At 38.1% G+C, this 15,975-nt stretch overlaps 1 protein-coding gene across 1 annotated transcript; it reads left to right on the forward strand.

Moving 5' to 3' along the window:
- The first annotated feature begins 1,685 nt into the window (after positions 1-1,685).
- On the forward strand, positions 1,686-14,616 carry oxtra (oxytocin receptor a). Its single transcript, XM_008409849.3, has 3 exons — positions 1,686-2,018; positions 2,196-3,291; positions 14,143-14,616. The coding sequence occupies exons 2-3, from the start codon at positions 2,373-2,375 to the stop codon at positions 14,394-14,396; spliced, it is 1,173 nt and encodes a 390-aa protein (XP_008408071.1). The 5' UTR covers positions 1,686-2,018; positions 2,196-2,372; the 3' UTR covers positions 14,397-14,616.
- The last annotated feature ends 1,359 nt before the right edge of the window (positions 14,617-15,975 follow it).

Consider the following 15,975-nt stretch of genomic DNA (forward strand, 5'->3'; position numbering starts at 1 on the left):
AAAGAAAAAAAGGTAAAACATACATATTCAGTGTCTTGTTCTCATTTAACTGTAGATTTCAAATGATTGTGAAAATAAGTGTTTATTGCCGTCATGAGAACTTTCAAAGATTTGACTTTGTGTCATTGAAAGAAACACTTGACTTAGACAGTTTACATTTCACTGATCTTACTTTAAGTAATTTTGATTGTTTGAAAAGTTGGAAGAAACAACCACTGAACTCTTTGCTTTGCACAATTGCACTTGGCTGAATGGCGGTGGGAAGCGAGAAGAGAAACGTCCCCTTCCTGGAATGAAACATATGGACATAAAGATAGGAATCAGAAAAGACTGCCAATAAATTTAAGTAGGCAAATGTCCTCTGTGGACAAGTGAAGAGGATCTCAGTCATTTTTGTTCTACACTGATAAAGTGGTTATGAGCGCATTAATTATAAAAAATTAATTGAACAGAAAGCTGTTCCCCCTCGTGCGTCATTAAAGTAAAATCAATAACAAAGTGCATTGTCCTATTCCCATGATGCTAAACAGTTTACATTCCCAGAAGATCAATACGACTTTAGACTTCAAAACAGGCGAGCACATCCGCTCCGAGATGCCTTTCGATATGGGTAATAAAAAGCACATGTTTACAGCGCCGAGGGTGATTTTCTAGGAACACGTAGCCGGTGCTTTTAGTGCCTCTCCTGAGCAGGCTTATGACTCAAATATTTTATGTGCCGACAAATGCGTCCATCCATTTATTACCAGCGCGGCTTCAAAAGAAGGGACTGCCTTGATGATGTCACATCAAAATATCCATTAACATTCAAAGCATGACTGATAATGTTTGATTTAATCCACTAACACACCAAGAACTTACAGGTTCTCGGTTTTTCGGATGTTCTCAATTAACATTTGAGCAGTTGTTTTGAATCATTTTAGAAATGATTCAAAACTTTTCTACATTTTAGAAATGTAGAAAAGAAATAAAGTACAGTACAGTAAATACACACAAACATAGAGCTCACACCTCCTGAAAAACCCAACATATGGTTTCTCAAAAAATTTGAATATTACATCTGATCAATGGAAAATTCACTTTAAACAAAGAAAGAAAAGCATCTTGTAATACTGAATGATAGGAAGGAGTGTGGAGTTATCCAGCACACAGTCGCTGACACCTTCCGCAAGGAGGTTAAGCCAAAATGGCAATTTGCTGAAATGACGCATTCAAAGGATGAAGTGTGAAAACATGTTAAATAAAAATTGTGACGAAAAAAGAACTATGGTAGAAACGACGTAAGTGTGATTGCTATGCTTCATAATGAAGGTTATAGCTGCAGAATTTTGAGTACAGAAATGACAGATTACTGAAAAACATGTCCATGTACCATACAGCACAATGATATCTCTTGAAAAGGTTCAAAGTTGCAGTTATCACGGTTGCCTGTGTAACATTTTCCACATTTTCTTCCTTCCACTTAACTTTCTGCTAACATTTGACACTCACCAGTCATTAAAAAAGACAACATCAAATTAGAAGGCTATTTGAAGTAAATGTGCAAGATTGATTGGAATAAATGCTAATTTATGTGTCAATTTTTAAATCTCATTAGTATCATAAATCTACTTTTCAAACATACTTTATTTTTTTAGATGCATGTATTCGTGTGTATATATAAAATTTTGCACTTCTTTTTTCCTTCTTTTTTTTTTGATATAATGCAGCTGTGGGGGTCTTTCCCTGAAGACGCTTCGTGCTGCAGAGCCGATCAGTGAAAGCGCACATGGCCACCAAGTGGCGGTGATAAGTAGGACCTTTTATTGCTCTTGACGAACTGGGGACCCTATAACACGGGCTGAGGCGCTGCGCTGCTGCCCATTCCGACGACTCTCAGCAGAGATGAGGCTAGTTTCTTTTCTTCATCTACAGTTTTAGCATTTATGTTTAGACTTCGGCTGTAAACGCCGCATTCTTTATTTTTTCTAAAACTATACATTTCTAAACATTTCTGTTGCTTGGTGGATTACTGGCAGGTGAGCTGTGTTAATATACTTCATAATTTTGTTTTAGTGTTTTGCAGGTTCAGTCTTGTTCTCGGGATGTAATTCTTCATACTAATTTTTTTTCTCTTTTTTCTGTTTGGAGAATAATAAAAAAAAATTTCCCTGACATCCTCTTTTTCTTTCTTTCTTTTTTTTTTTTTTTTACAGACTATGGGTGACGTCCGAGACAACGTAAAACCCTTTTGCCATCTGGGAATTATGAACTGACCTTGATTATGCCTTGGCACCTGTAAGGACGCGAGGAAGACTTGGGCGCTCACGACCCCTCTCTTGGTGACCAAAACCACTAACGAGTCCTTCTGCAGAGAGGACGAGGCTGCAGCAATGGAAACTATTTCCAATGAAAGTGATATCTGGCAACTGAACGAATCTTGGAGGAACTCCAGCCTCCTGAACGGGACCGGCGGGCTGAATCAAACGAACCCCCTGAAGAGGAATGAGGAGGTGGCGAAGGTGGAGGTGACCGTGCTCGCTCTGGTGCTCTTCCTGGCGCTCGCAGGGAACCTGTGCGTCCTGCTGGCCATCCACACCACCAAACACAGCCAGTCCCGCATGTATTACTTCATGAAGCACCTGAGCATCGCCGATCTGGTCGTGGCCATATTCCAGGTCCTCCCGCAACTTATCTGGGACATCACATTTCGCTTCTACGGACCAGATATTTTGTGCAGGTTGGTAAAATACCTGCAGGTTGTCGGGATGTTTGCATCCACTTACATGTTAGTTTTGATGTCCGTAGACCGCTGTCTGGCCATATGTCAGCCTCTGCGCTCTCTGCACAGAAGAAAAGATCGCTTCTATGTGATATTTTCCTGGCTCCTCAGCCTGCTCTTCAGCACCCCGCAGATGTTCATCTTTTCCCTCAGAGAGGTCGGCTCAGGAGTGTACGACTGCTGGGGCGACTTCGTGAAGCCCTGGGGAGCGAAGGCTTACATTACATGGATCAGCCTCACTATCTACATCATCCCCGTGGCCATACTGAGCATTTGCTACGGTCTGATCAGCTTTAAGATATGGCAAAACTTTAAGCTGAAAACCAGACGCGAACAGTGCATCAGCCTGACCCCCAAAACCTGCAAAAGCAACACGCTGGCCCGGGTGAGCAGCGTGAGGCTCATCTCCAAGGCGAAGATAACCACCGTGAAAATGACTTTTGTGATTGTGGTGGCGTACATCGTGTGCTGGACCCCCTTTTTCTCGGTCCAGATGTGGTCTGCGTGGGATCCAGCTGCGCCCCGTGAGGGTAGGTTGAATAAAAAGGCTGTTATAACGAGTGCGCGCTGTGCGCAAAAAGGTGGCTGTGCGCTACATGGTGCGTTACGCACTTGGAATACTTCAAAACGCCAGCACAGAAACCGATATCTCCCCCTTTGAATATGTTTTAAAAACAATTGTCATGTAAAAATATGCAATTTATTATTGTTCATTCATTTGACTTCAACAATTAGTGCCGTTTTCTACGCACAAAAATCATTGGTTTCATCAGTTACAGTAAAATTAGACCTTTTCGAGTCTCCTCAAATATTCATCAGAATGCAGAGGACTTACACAGTGTGACTCAGTAATCCCGAGAATTTACACCCAGATTACAAAGGAGGTTTTGTGTTTGTACCATTTGGCGATTTTACCAGAAAATAGCCAGACGCAGCTCAAAGATAAAGTCGGTATATAATTCCATAATCTGATCACAAACAAGGAAGGTAAGCTGTGAAAGATGTATGTGTTGATTATGTGACCTTCCAAGAGCCAAAAGTTCCACAATCCAACTCATTAATAATTGGATAAATAATTATTAATATTAGTAGCAAAACAAATTAACATACAAACCCCCTTTTTTGTAATGATTAAATGAGATATAAAATATTCTAATAATTAAATATAAAAATAATTAATTGATGTATTCTTTACATCTAAAAGTTTATACAGTTATTTTTCAGTTTATTTTATTAAACTATTTTATAGTCCTCTGTTGCAACAAACCACATTTTTTTATTTTATGTTTTATTTATGAAAGTCAGGGGGCGGGACGAACACTGCCATAGGCCACTTGATTGGTCAGCAGTTACGTTGCAAGGCAGGATATCCAGATGTTTCATGATGTGGCGCATCACAAATGTAAAATAGACAAATGCTATAATTATTATATCATACATCTTAGCAAATAAAGGAATCAAATCTAATAAAATATTTTGATTGCTAGATTTCTAAATGTTTTAATGTTCAAAACTAGATAAAAAAAAATTAATTATTCAATCAATTTATTAGTTTACGTTTTTAATATTCAATATTTTAGCAAATTTTTAATTTAATAAATTGTGGCACTTTTGACGTAACAGTTATGCTCTTTCTGAGGTCCAAGTTTCCCAGTAGAGCCAGAAGGTTTGTCAGGATGTTTTCCTGTTCCTGGAAAGCAGACATGCAAACGTGTTGATGTACCGAATGTCGATAAAAATGTCACAGTCACCTTATTTTAATGAATGCAACATTGCTAAGACGTGTCGTGTGAGTTAAGACTAAAGGATCAATGGTGTTGCTTTAAAGGAAAGGATGCATGCAGAATTGTACAACTTTCCACAGACTCTTCCTGAGCTGCAGAGGCTCATTGACGGCTAATCATTAATCAAATCAGTGTGCACAAGCGTGCATCAGGCAGCTTTAGTGCCTGTGGGGGACTTTGACATTTAACCACAATAAGTCACTAACAGCCACCTACTGCATGGGGTCTATGCATCTACTGTGATCTACCACACCTCTGGGTTATACACTTAAATATGTGTTCTTTTTTCTCTTTGAGTAAATGCAATTCAAAACACTGTATCCTGAGTACGAGATAAAGGTGTAAAAAGAAATACAAATAATGATTTTCTAGTTCAACCCCAAGGGTATTTGTGAACTAAGAGTTGAAAACAGAACCATACCATTTGCACCGGACAACTATCAACCTCAGAAAAAAAAAATATAGCACAAGACAGAAATGGTGAGAGGTTTTCTTGCAGCACAGAGATGACGTGTTTTTAACCGAGGTGGTTCTTGCATGAATTGTACTCGGAGTGTGTCCATTTTTTCTGCACACACAAAACACTCTGCAGATGAAACTTTGGGATTCAAGAAATTTTAACTAAGAACTAAAAAAGTGTGATTTTTAACTTCAGGTATTTGCACTTGGCAAAAAATAATAAGTTTGAGGCATGTTCTTTACTCAGGTGATTCTAACCCCAAGAAACATTAGAAATACTCTGTTTCCACAAACAGAGTAAACAATTTAAACATTCAAAAACAATGTTTTAAGTAAACTCTCTTCAGTGCTTAACAATCCAGTGTAGCGTTGAGCATTTTACGTATTTTAGAACATCAAAGTCAGTTCACATTTCCTACCATTCTTTTAGCAAATTTAGCAATTTTTATATCTCCAATTGAACTACATGTTTTTTTTGTAATTGTAATTGTTTGTAATTGTTTTCACCTCTGAAACTCGGAGCCATTCGAAGGCATAAGCAAACTAAACTGCTTATTATACCTCCACCATGTCAGTAGGGGGCGCTCAAGAGCTCCTTTCACACAGATTCAAGCACTATATTAAAATTTTTCTTAAAGGATCTTATTCTGTACTTTGAAGGTTGATCAATAGCTATTTTAATATCATAAAAAATCATTTGAATACAAAACATAAAATTATTTAAGATTGTTAATTAATTAGCTTTGTTATTTAAAGTGGCATGTTGTATAATTTCTGCTGCTGGAGTCATGTTTCATGCTGCAAATTAATTCATCAATAGATGGAAAAAAATTCAGTGCTAGTAAAGAGAATCAGTTCTTTTGCTGAACTCGGACTGAAACTTTGTAAACTAGGAGAAAAACAAACTTGTTTTGATTTACTAAATAATGGATTTACATAAAAGAAATACAATGGCCGACCTTGGACAATTCATTTAAAACATTTTGTGAGCCCCCTTTGTTAAATTCTGCTAAGGGCCAGTTGCAATCCTCGGCCAGCTATTCCATTTCTGTCCATTTGATGCATTACAAGCAAAGACACATGCTTGATGAAAAAGTAATTGGCTCTGACGCCGCACCTCGCTGTTATATTTAGAGGAATAGTGGCCAGAAAAAGGACAAAAAAAGCTTCAGTGTGTGGAAAAAGAAGAAAACGATTAATCCATATCCCGTTAGGGAGGGCGAGAGGAGGAGGCTGACGTCTGGACGTCAGCGACACTTAGTAATGGCAGAGTTTGGCTGCGACAAGTGCCAGTGTTTGTGTACAAAGGAGAGCAGGAGTGTCATCTGTGTGTGCTGATAAAGAGTTAATTAGACGCAAAGAGCAAACTCGCCACAGACAGCTTGGGAAATAAACCTCAGCCAAGCGGAAAAAATGTCCATATTACAAATACTGAAAAATATCAATGATGGTTAGTTTTTTTAAACAATCATAAATGGTACACCACATTGTCACATGATCCTGCATTAAAACCAGCAGTAAATACACATCCTTAAAGGTAATCAAAGGTGTATTTCTTTGGATTGAAGGAAATAAATTCTGTTTCTCAGGGTCACTGTGGATGGGAGGATTTGTTTTTATGCAAGGTGAATACCACCTGTTTGCTAAACTGAGCCTAATGACAAACAGACCCCTGCTTGTTTGACCTTGGTTTTCCCCTGTATGTCGAGCTGCATGAATGTGAGGATTTATCAGCCTGAACCAGCAGGAAACTCTCTGTTATCTAGCCATTAATACCCCCAGTCCCTATGAGATCTGTTCCTTTTTACATAGAATAATAATGAATCATATGTCGCTTTACAATCTGAAATCAGAAAGGGAAATTTTAAAGCTGATAAAAATTGCACCATATATATATATTCTTTTTTTTTTCCTCATGCAAAGTGTTGAGTGGTGAAAAACTCTGGTGCTCTCTTTCCAATCTGACCGAGTTTGAGTTATTCTATCACAGAAGAACAGCTGACAATTTCTGATTCTAGAAATACAAAGCTGGTAGAGACATGCTCCAAAAGCCTTTCTGCATTTCCTGCAGTGAAAGGCGGTTCTACAATACAGACTAAAGAAAGCTGAATCCAAATGAATGCTAATCATTTCACCTTTTTATTCATGAAAAAAAAACAAACTTAAAACCATTCATTGGGTATGGATACATTTTCAAGGCACTTGTAATAGATTTCTTATGGGGCTTTAGGTCTGACACATAACTTGAGTTTAGTCGTACAGACAGAAAAGAAAAAAAACTTCAGAACGTTGAACGTTGACTTTGTCATAACAAAAAGCAGCTTTATTGATTTCTGCTCTTTATGTCTGAGTTGGGAAACATTTTATGCACAATGTAACTAGTTGTCAATAAATAATAATGTGTTTTTAGTTCATTTTATGACTTTTGTTGACATGTCGTAGTGTTACAACACATTATGAAAAATAAAACGTTGCTCTTAATTTTTACAATCTGGAAATAGGTTAGGAAATGTAAAAAGTGGTAGCTGTCTTTTTGTACTTTTATCTTCAAGTTAACTTTAAAAGGTACAAAGCTGCTGAAAAACAATGTCAACATGCACAAAAATTGGTTGATTTTATTTTGTTTTTCTAAAAAAAAGAAAAAAGAGAAATGATGGATCCCACTGACTGATCACTTTCACCTTTACACTCAATATTTGAGCTGTTGGCTCAGTAGGTAATACCAAAACAAGTAGTAATGCAGTTAAACGTGCGCAATAATGATCAAGTGTGAACATTTAAGTTACTTTTCTGCCTCATCAAAAGCATAACTTCATCTTTATTAAATAAAAAAAAAAACATGATCATGCAAGTCATAATCTGTTTCCTCTCCAAGAAACGAGAAGTCAGCTTCCTGACAAGGGGATAATATGTAAATATAATATGCAGACGGGTTTACCATTTTTAGTACCTGATTGGGCTTATCAGCATCATTTCTGAAAATGTCAGAAGACAACAAAAATCCCCCGATTCTCTCTGAGGTTTGTTGGAGGGAAATCAGCCGCCTGCATGTGTGATTTCACATTTAGCCGCCAGACAGATTTCATTATGTGGTGGACAAAACAGCTGAAGGTTAAACCTTGACTCAGACGAGCTGACACAAACTCCACAGAAGAAAAAAAAAGAATAAGATTGTGAACAGAAGCATCTTGTTGCAGTGGTTGCTGCCCTTGGCAGCTGACTCACACCCCACTATTGATTTGCATTATGGGTTTTTAATGGGCACAATTTCCACCATTCAATCTCCAAAGTCTGTCTTTATTTTTTATTTTTTTGTAAAGGTCAGTTCTCGTGTCTTTTACAAGGAAGGAAGCACAACTCAAAAGCTTTTTTTTTGCTTTTTAACATTGAATCTAATTCTGTGTTAAAATCTAAATGAGGTTACCGCTAATGCATGTTTACCATCCACGAACAACAATCAGAGTTAAATGAATTTCTCTGGAGTCTTTTGGACTGGACAGAATCAGCCCTGACAGCCACACAGATGTACCACCCGCAGGGTGATTAGACTGTCGCTTCATTTGCCTTGTGATCTATCATCCCCCCTGTGAGAGACTCCATGAGCCAATTCAGCAACGGGCCTTTTTTTTTTGTTTCTCCGTGAAGCCACATAATATTCAAATTAGATCCTGGCCCCGCTCTCATCTGCTTTGATGATAAATCACTGATAAACTCCGGTTGGTCCTTTTTGCACCACCTGCCATTGCACTACGTTCCAGAGGTCGCAACTCCAAGGTAGATGACACAACCTGCGACACGGCTAACTAAGACTGACGCGGCAGAGTCACGTTTTAATCCGTGAGCATGACCCGTAGAGGACAGCTCTTCTTAATCATGTGTGGTGTTGTAAGAGTTTCATGCCCCCTATGATGGCATTTTACTCTGCAGTTTCTAATGAATCCAGGGGACAGAAGCAATAAGATTAGCTAGGGCACAGGCAGACCGAGAGAAAGATTAGCAACCACTGAGACGAGGTTAAATACAGGATACAAACCAATTACATGATCTGAAACTCATTTGCCAAATGTCAGGTGGACGGCGGAGTTAGCAGTGTAAATGTCATCCAGCGTACCACTTCAGGTTGCTTTCTGCAATCTATCGCTGCATCACTGGGCAGGAAACAGTGTCACCTCTTTGAATCTGACAAACGTCTCTGCAGAGTTCGGATTGGTGTCGACGGTCAGCGATGAGGATTGAAGCAGACACTGTGAACCAATTTCATTCTTGTAAAAAAACAGCAAACAACTTTTAGTTTAGCAAAACTAAACCTTGACACACCTGCTCTAAAAGCGCATACAGAGTAAATACCTGTTTGTTCCCTCATTAGTTTGCTAGCATTTTCTGTTTGCCTTTTGCATATGAACTCAGCAATGAAGTACTGAAACGTTGACACCAAACTGAAAGACTAAAACATTCAGATTGAAAACAGTCATTTCTGTTTCCTGCATCATTTCCCAGAGCACTGAGTTTCAAAGATTTAGAAATTTAAGCACACTTTCCTAAGCAGTGCATTTGCATGCTGTTAATAATTCCCTTACCAAGTAGCACACCAAGACCATTATTCCTGTGGGGGAAGAAGGAAAATTCATGACTAAGTATGTGCAAAAAGAAAAACCTTTCAGTGTTTTCTGAGGGCTACAAAGTCACGATTGCAGCTGTTACAAAAGAAAAGTTCAATCATTTCCTGCAATCTTCTGCATACACAGATTGTGTCCCACTGAGAACAACTTTCCTGCAAAATCGACCAATTTTCTTTAGCCCCTGACTATTTGGCCTCCTGTCTGCTCAATTTCACTATTCTGAAGCCAAACGTGCACATTTTCCATCAAATGTTGTGGTGAAACATGCGGGGAGAATTTGATTTATAGTTGAAAGCGGATATCAAAAGACACTGTATGAAAAGATAAATAAAATGTTCCCCTGCTGTCTGAATTTACACCAGGCTAAAATGTTCCTCTTTTATTTGTTTGCTTAACCTGTTAAGCCCGACGGACCCTCCGAGGGTTCCAGCTGCCATGTGACCCTCGACTCGCTCTGTAAACAAAGGCTCCGTGTGCCTTTAAATTTTTTTTTTTATTATTATCCGCTAAAAGAGGCTTTAATCTTTCAAAAACTATTCCGCATAAAGGTTTTGCCCAAAATGTTAAGATTTTAGAGCTATTTAAAAACAGCTGATGAGATTTAAAGGTCCTCGGGCGATGACGCAACTGCCCGGAAAACCCCCGATCAGCTGATCATCACGGCCATTTTATGGCTTCACGAGACAGTGGAAAGACTCTCAGAGTATGGCACAAGATGTCGGCTATGCAAAATCATGACGTATTTTTCGGAACCCGATCTAAATGTGTGCGTAATTTATGCGTTCTCGGCGCGTTCTCGGTGCGCTCTCGTGCATAAGCACGTGTGGTACACGGGAGTCTGAGCACGTGGAGTTATCTCGGTTCCGTGAGTTCAGTTTTGATTTTTTTATGATAAATCGATCATAGCAGCAGAAACTGGACGATTTAGAGGCTTTTGAAGGCTTTTGAACAACAACGGTTTTCCGATTTGCTACGAGTGGAGCTGGCTCTTCTGATAGCTGGTGGGATTCGGAGGAGGAGGAAGAGGAAGAGCCGGACACAGCTGACAGACTTGATCTCGGTGATGTGTAAGTTTCCCCCCGCAATTTCACACAAAATATTTGATGTTTTGGTTCTATTTATTTATTTATTTCAGTGATTATATGCTTGTAATAACGGCAGGAAGTAAAACCATGTGGTTATTTGTTTACTTATGTTTTACTAAAATATGTTTTATTTTACTAGTAAGGATTTCATGTTTACTTTGGTTCATTACTTTGTAATAAACCTCTAATTCTTCAAATACTTTATTTTTATTTATAGTCGAGTGGAAGCCGAACCATCAAGCTCAGGTGACGCTGAACCTCCCCCACCTCCCCCCACTCTCATGATTCTTCACCTTCTTTGAGGTAAGATGTCCATTTTTTTGGTGGTGATGGTGGTGGTGGATTTTCAAAATTGTTTATTTGCTCTTTTAAATTATTCAAAAAGTATTTTTGACTGTTTTATCTTGTTTCAATAAAAGTTTTCTATTTGGAGTCAAAGAAAGAGCTTTCACATCATCATTATTATACATATTACACTGTGCATAATTGTACATTTTTGATATAAATGGGATAACTGTCATGAACAAAGGTTATATTATATGTATAAAGTGTCATTAGATGGTAATAAGCTATTTAATTTTAACAAACCCCCAGTATTGATGTAAAAAACACATTTGGCACAGTTTGGTGACATTTTGGATAATGTGCCAAAATGGCCTCTCCGCCTAGAAATTTCTCACTTAATACCATTCTAAAATAAATATGATTCATCTGATTGAGTCCAAATTTGGTATACTTTTACACAACATTTAGATTTAAAAGTCTGTACTACTTTTTTGTGTTACAAATACTATTTTGGTAGTGTTTTCAATGTTTATTTCAAAGAAAATTTTGGGCGAGGTTCAAAAAATGCAAAATATTTTGTATTTTGTCCCTAATATTTCAGGCAGGGTCAAAGCTACAATGGTGCTGACACCAGAAAACCATTCTATGACATCTTACCTTTACAGAGGTACCAAAAGTTTCTTATTAAATCTAATAGCTGTGAGGCTATAAGTGATTTACTTTTGTGTGTTTTTTGTCAGGCGGAAATTTATTTATACCCCCTTAGGGGGTAAGAGGTTAATCTCCATCTGGGATTTCTCACATTGAGATTGCCTTTAAAAATCCTTGGGAATTCCAGATGATGTAAGTTTTTGATAGTTCAAATAACATAGTTTGAGTTAAATGGACGCAAAGCTGTGCAGGTGATTTAAGGAACACTATAAACACTTTGCAGCCCTACGTGACATCGTGAGGAACAATCTAAAAAAAAAAGAATTAGCAAAGTTATCAGGGAGAAAAATGTGAGCGTCTTCCCTTCTGCCTCATCCTCAAATACAATTTCCTGATCACGAAGTGCCAAAATTGTCGGTCTAAATATGTATATATGCCAGTATGAGCACACTGGGTGTTAACAGGTAAACCCAAGTTATACAGAGAGTGGATTAAGTACAATAAAGTCAATATTTAGGAGTGACTCTTAAAATGCTCTGTTCTCACTCAAAAAAAGTGGGAAGGAATGAAATACTGTGGCTGACAGATGTGCAAGTGCAGCAAATGGCAAGATGAGCTGCAAACACACGAGTGATGCAAACTCCAAAACACAAAAACAAAATGCTGCAGGAAATGCTGGAAGTCTGGTCACCTTTGAAAATGAGATGAGACATCTCAAGTTTTTATATTCAAATAAATAAGTTTAAAAAAAATTGTTGGAACTTCCATTTGTGGAGCGAGTTTCATATTTACTGTTGTTTGTTTTTAATAATAGTGGCATTTCCCCTTGCTTCTATTTCCTGTGGTTGCACCATTTGGTTGTTGATCGCAGCAGTTTCTGTCTTCATTTGTTCTGTTGATTTTGTTGTAGGTTTTTGCTCCTATTTTCTGTGATTGGCAGCATTTTTCTGTTGCCTTTGGTTTTTTATGTGTTGTGTGTTTTGGAGTTTGCATCGCTCATCAGTTTGAAGCTTGTTTTGTTTTTTTTTGTTTTGTTTTGTTTTGTTTTGTTTTGTTTTGTTTTGTTTTGTTTTGTTTTGTTTTGTTTTGTTTTGTTTTGTTTTGTTTTGTTTTGTTTTTTTACCGTTTGCTGTGGCATTTGCACCTGTCAGCCACTGTAGAAGAAGTCTTTATGACCGTGGAAGCCTATAAACCTGACTAAAGAAGAAATACATTTTTCAACCCAACCCAAAGGACCTACAGTAAACGAAGAAAAGTTTTAATCTGATATAATGTCAGAAAGTGAGAATGAAACAGTATTGTTCTCCTTTTCTGCAATGCATTTACATATCTGCTTTTGCATGAATCTCGTAGAGAGCCGTCTCTTGCTGAATGCATATGGCTCATTGCTAGAAGACATTTTTACTATGCTAGCTATTAGTCATTTCTTCAGAAACACAAATGTTGAAACCACCAAAAAACACCCAATGCAATAACCAGATGTTATGGCAAAAACAAATAATAGTAAACAACTAAACCGTAACATTTCTTCTAAAGGATTGGGTCACTTGACTGTGCAACATTGCAAAGCTGTGCTTCTAAAAACAAGACAAAAAGAAAACTGACATTTGATTTCTGCAAGTTGTTATTATTTCTGATTGCACAATTATTTAATAAAAGTTCATGCTTCTTGTTCAAGTGGCTGGCACTGCTAAGAGGTAAACGGTCTGCACTTGTATAGTTTTTATCTGGTCCAGAGGACTTCGATACATTACATTCAGCCTTTTACGCACAAATTCACACGCTGACGGTAAACCACAGCATGACCACAGCTGCCCGGGGGAGACCAGCAGGAGCGAAGCTGCCATTCAGTCGGCTCCACAGGACCCTCTGACCATTTTTATTTAAAGGGCTCAGGATAAGAGCAGATAAACAATGCAAGAGTTTAGCCTTAACCCCCAGTCTAAAATCAATACAGGGAAAATCCTACAGCAGCTGGTGTTGGTTTATTTATGACTGTAGCCACCCCTTTTTAAATGTATTTTTTAAAAAGTCATGTCTTAATAAGCTAAAATAAAATCTACCTTCTATTACATTATTAGCTGCAAACACAGGAGAGATGCAAACTCGTTTATAATCAATTGACCTGATATCTAAAATGCTTTCTTCATTACTAAACTAGCTGATTGAAATGAAGTTAATTGTTTAAATATCAGCTTTTAAAAAGGCTCCTTTGAGGTAAATGTGTGGCAAGGAAGTACACGTATAGTTGGGAAGTTGAATTATGGCTGTTTGTTCCTGAAATGGTCTGTTCTAAATGTCAGTGCTAAACAACAACAACAACAAAAAACGCATTCTGTAAATCTTTTTTTTTTTTGCTAACACAAAACCAAGTGTCGGCGGTGGATGTACGGTTTCCACCAGCACCTCCAAAACGTCTTAGAGAAAAACCCAGACTCAGTTTGTCTTTCTCATTCCGTCAAACGGCAGTAACGTTTCTCTTGTCTCCCCGTTTGCAGCCATGCCCTTCATTATCTCCATGCTGCTTGCAAGCCTCAACAGCTGCTGCAACCCCTGGATCTATATGTGCTTCGCTGGGCATCTCTTCCACGACCTGAGGCAGAACTTTCTGTGTTGTTCCGCTCGCTACCTTAAGTCATCCCAGTGCCGCTGTGAGCATGACTTTGACTCCAGCCACAAGAGCAACTCGTCAACCTTTGCCATTAAGAGCACCAGCAGTCAGAGGAGCATCACACAGACATCCACCACGTAAGTCCCTGGCCTCCTTTTTTTTTTCCCCGGTCTCCCAAGCTGCCCACTCAGCCTCTCACTACATGCTGCTCCCCATAAATTTTCCAGCGGTTCGATTTTTTTTTCAAAATGCCTCTCTCTGCAAGACTTCCTGTTAAAGCCCAGAAGGGGGAAGATAACCCACACAGTCCTTTCATTTCTGCATAAATTTATTATTTAACTGTGAATCTGAAAACATTAATCAACAGTCTCCATCTGGGATTTCTCACATTGAGATTGCCTTTAAAAATCCTTGGGAATTCCAGATGATGTAAGTTTTTGATAGTTCAAATAACATAGTTTGAGTTAAATGGACGCACACCTGTGCAGGTGTTTTAAGGAACACTTTAAACACTTTGCAGCCCTACGTGACATCGTGAGGAACAATCTAAAAAAAAAGAATTAGCAAAGTTATCAGGGAGAAAAATGTGAGCGTCTTCCCTTCTGCCTCATCCTCAAATACAATTTCCTGATCACGAAGGTGCCAAAATTGTCGGTCTAAATATGTATATATGCCAGTATGAGCACACTGGGTGTTAACAGGTAAACCCCAAGTTATACAGAGAGTGGGTTAAGTACAATAAAGTCAATATTTAGGAGTGACTCTTAAAATGCTCTGTTCTCACTCAAAAAAGTGGGAAGGAATGAAAATACTGTGGCTGACAGATGTGCAAGTGCAGCAAATGGCAAGATGAGCTGCAAACACACGAGTGATGCAAACTCCAAAACACAAAAACACAAATGCTGCAGGAAAATGCTGGAAGTCTGGTCACCTTTGAAAATGAGATGAGACATCTCAAGTTTTTATATTCAAAATAAATAAGTTTAAAAAAAATTGTTGGAACTTCCATTTTGTGGAGCGAGTTTCATATTTACTGTTGTTTGTTTTTAATAATAGTGGCATTTCCCCCTTGCTTCTATTTCCTGTGGTTGCACCATTTTGGTTGTTGATCGCAGCAGTTTCTGTCTTCATTTGTTCTGTTGATTTTGTTGTAGGTTTTTGCTCCTATTTTCTGTGATTGCAGCATTTTTCTGTTGCCTTTGGTTTTTTATGTGTTGTGTGTTTTGGAGTTTGCATCGCTCATCAGTTTGAAGCTTGTTTTGTTTTGTTTTGTTTTGTTTTGTTTTGTTTTGTTTTTTGTTTTGTTTTGTTTTGTTTTGTTTTGTTTTGTTTTGTTTTGTTTTGTTTTGTTTTTTTACCGTTTGCTGTGCATTTGCACCTGTCAGCCACTGTAGAAGAAGTCTTTATGACCGTGGAAGCCTATAAACCTGACTAAAGAAGAAATACATTTTTCAAACCCAACCCAAAGGACCTACAGTAAACGAAGAAAAGTTTAATCTGATATAATGTCAGAAAGTGAGAATGAAACAGTATTGTTCTCCTTTTCTGCAATGCATTTACATATCTGCTTTTGCATGAATCTCGTAGAGAGCCGTCTCTTGCTGAATGCATATGGCTCATTGCTAGAAGACATTTTTACTATGCTAGCTATTAGTCATTTCTTCAGAAACACAAATGTTGAAACCACCAAAAAACACCCAATGCAATAACCAGATGTTAT

This window comes from Poecilia reticulata, chromosome 5 (assembly GCF_904066995.2).
Source record: "Poecilia reticulata chromosome 5, P_reticulata-male-v2, whole genome shotgun sequence".
Lineage (NCBI taxonomy): Eukaryota > Metazoa > Chordata > Actinopteri > Cyprinodontiformes > Poeciliidae > Poecilia > Poecilia reticulata.

What these genes read in the sequence shown, in the direction of transcription:
- oxtra (XM_008409849.3), top strand. Translation starts at nt 2,373, where the DNA reads ATGGAAACTATTTCCAATGAAAGTGATATCTGGCAACTGAACGAATCT. An exon ending in TCCAGCTGCGCCCCGTGAGG is followed by an intron (nt 3,292 to 14,142) that starts GTAGGTTGAATA and finishes CCCCGTTTGCAG; the next exon opens with CCATGCCCTTCATTATCTCC.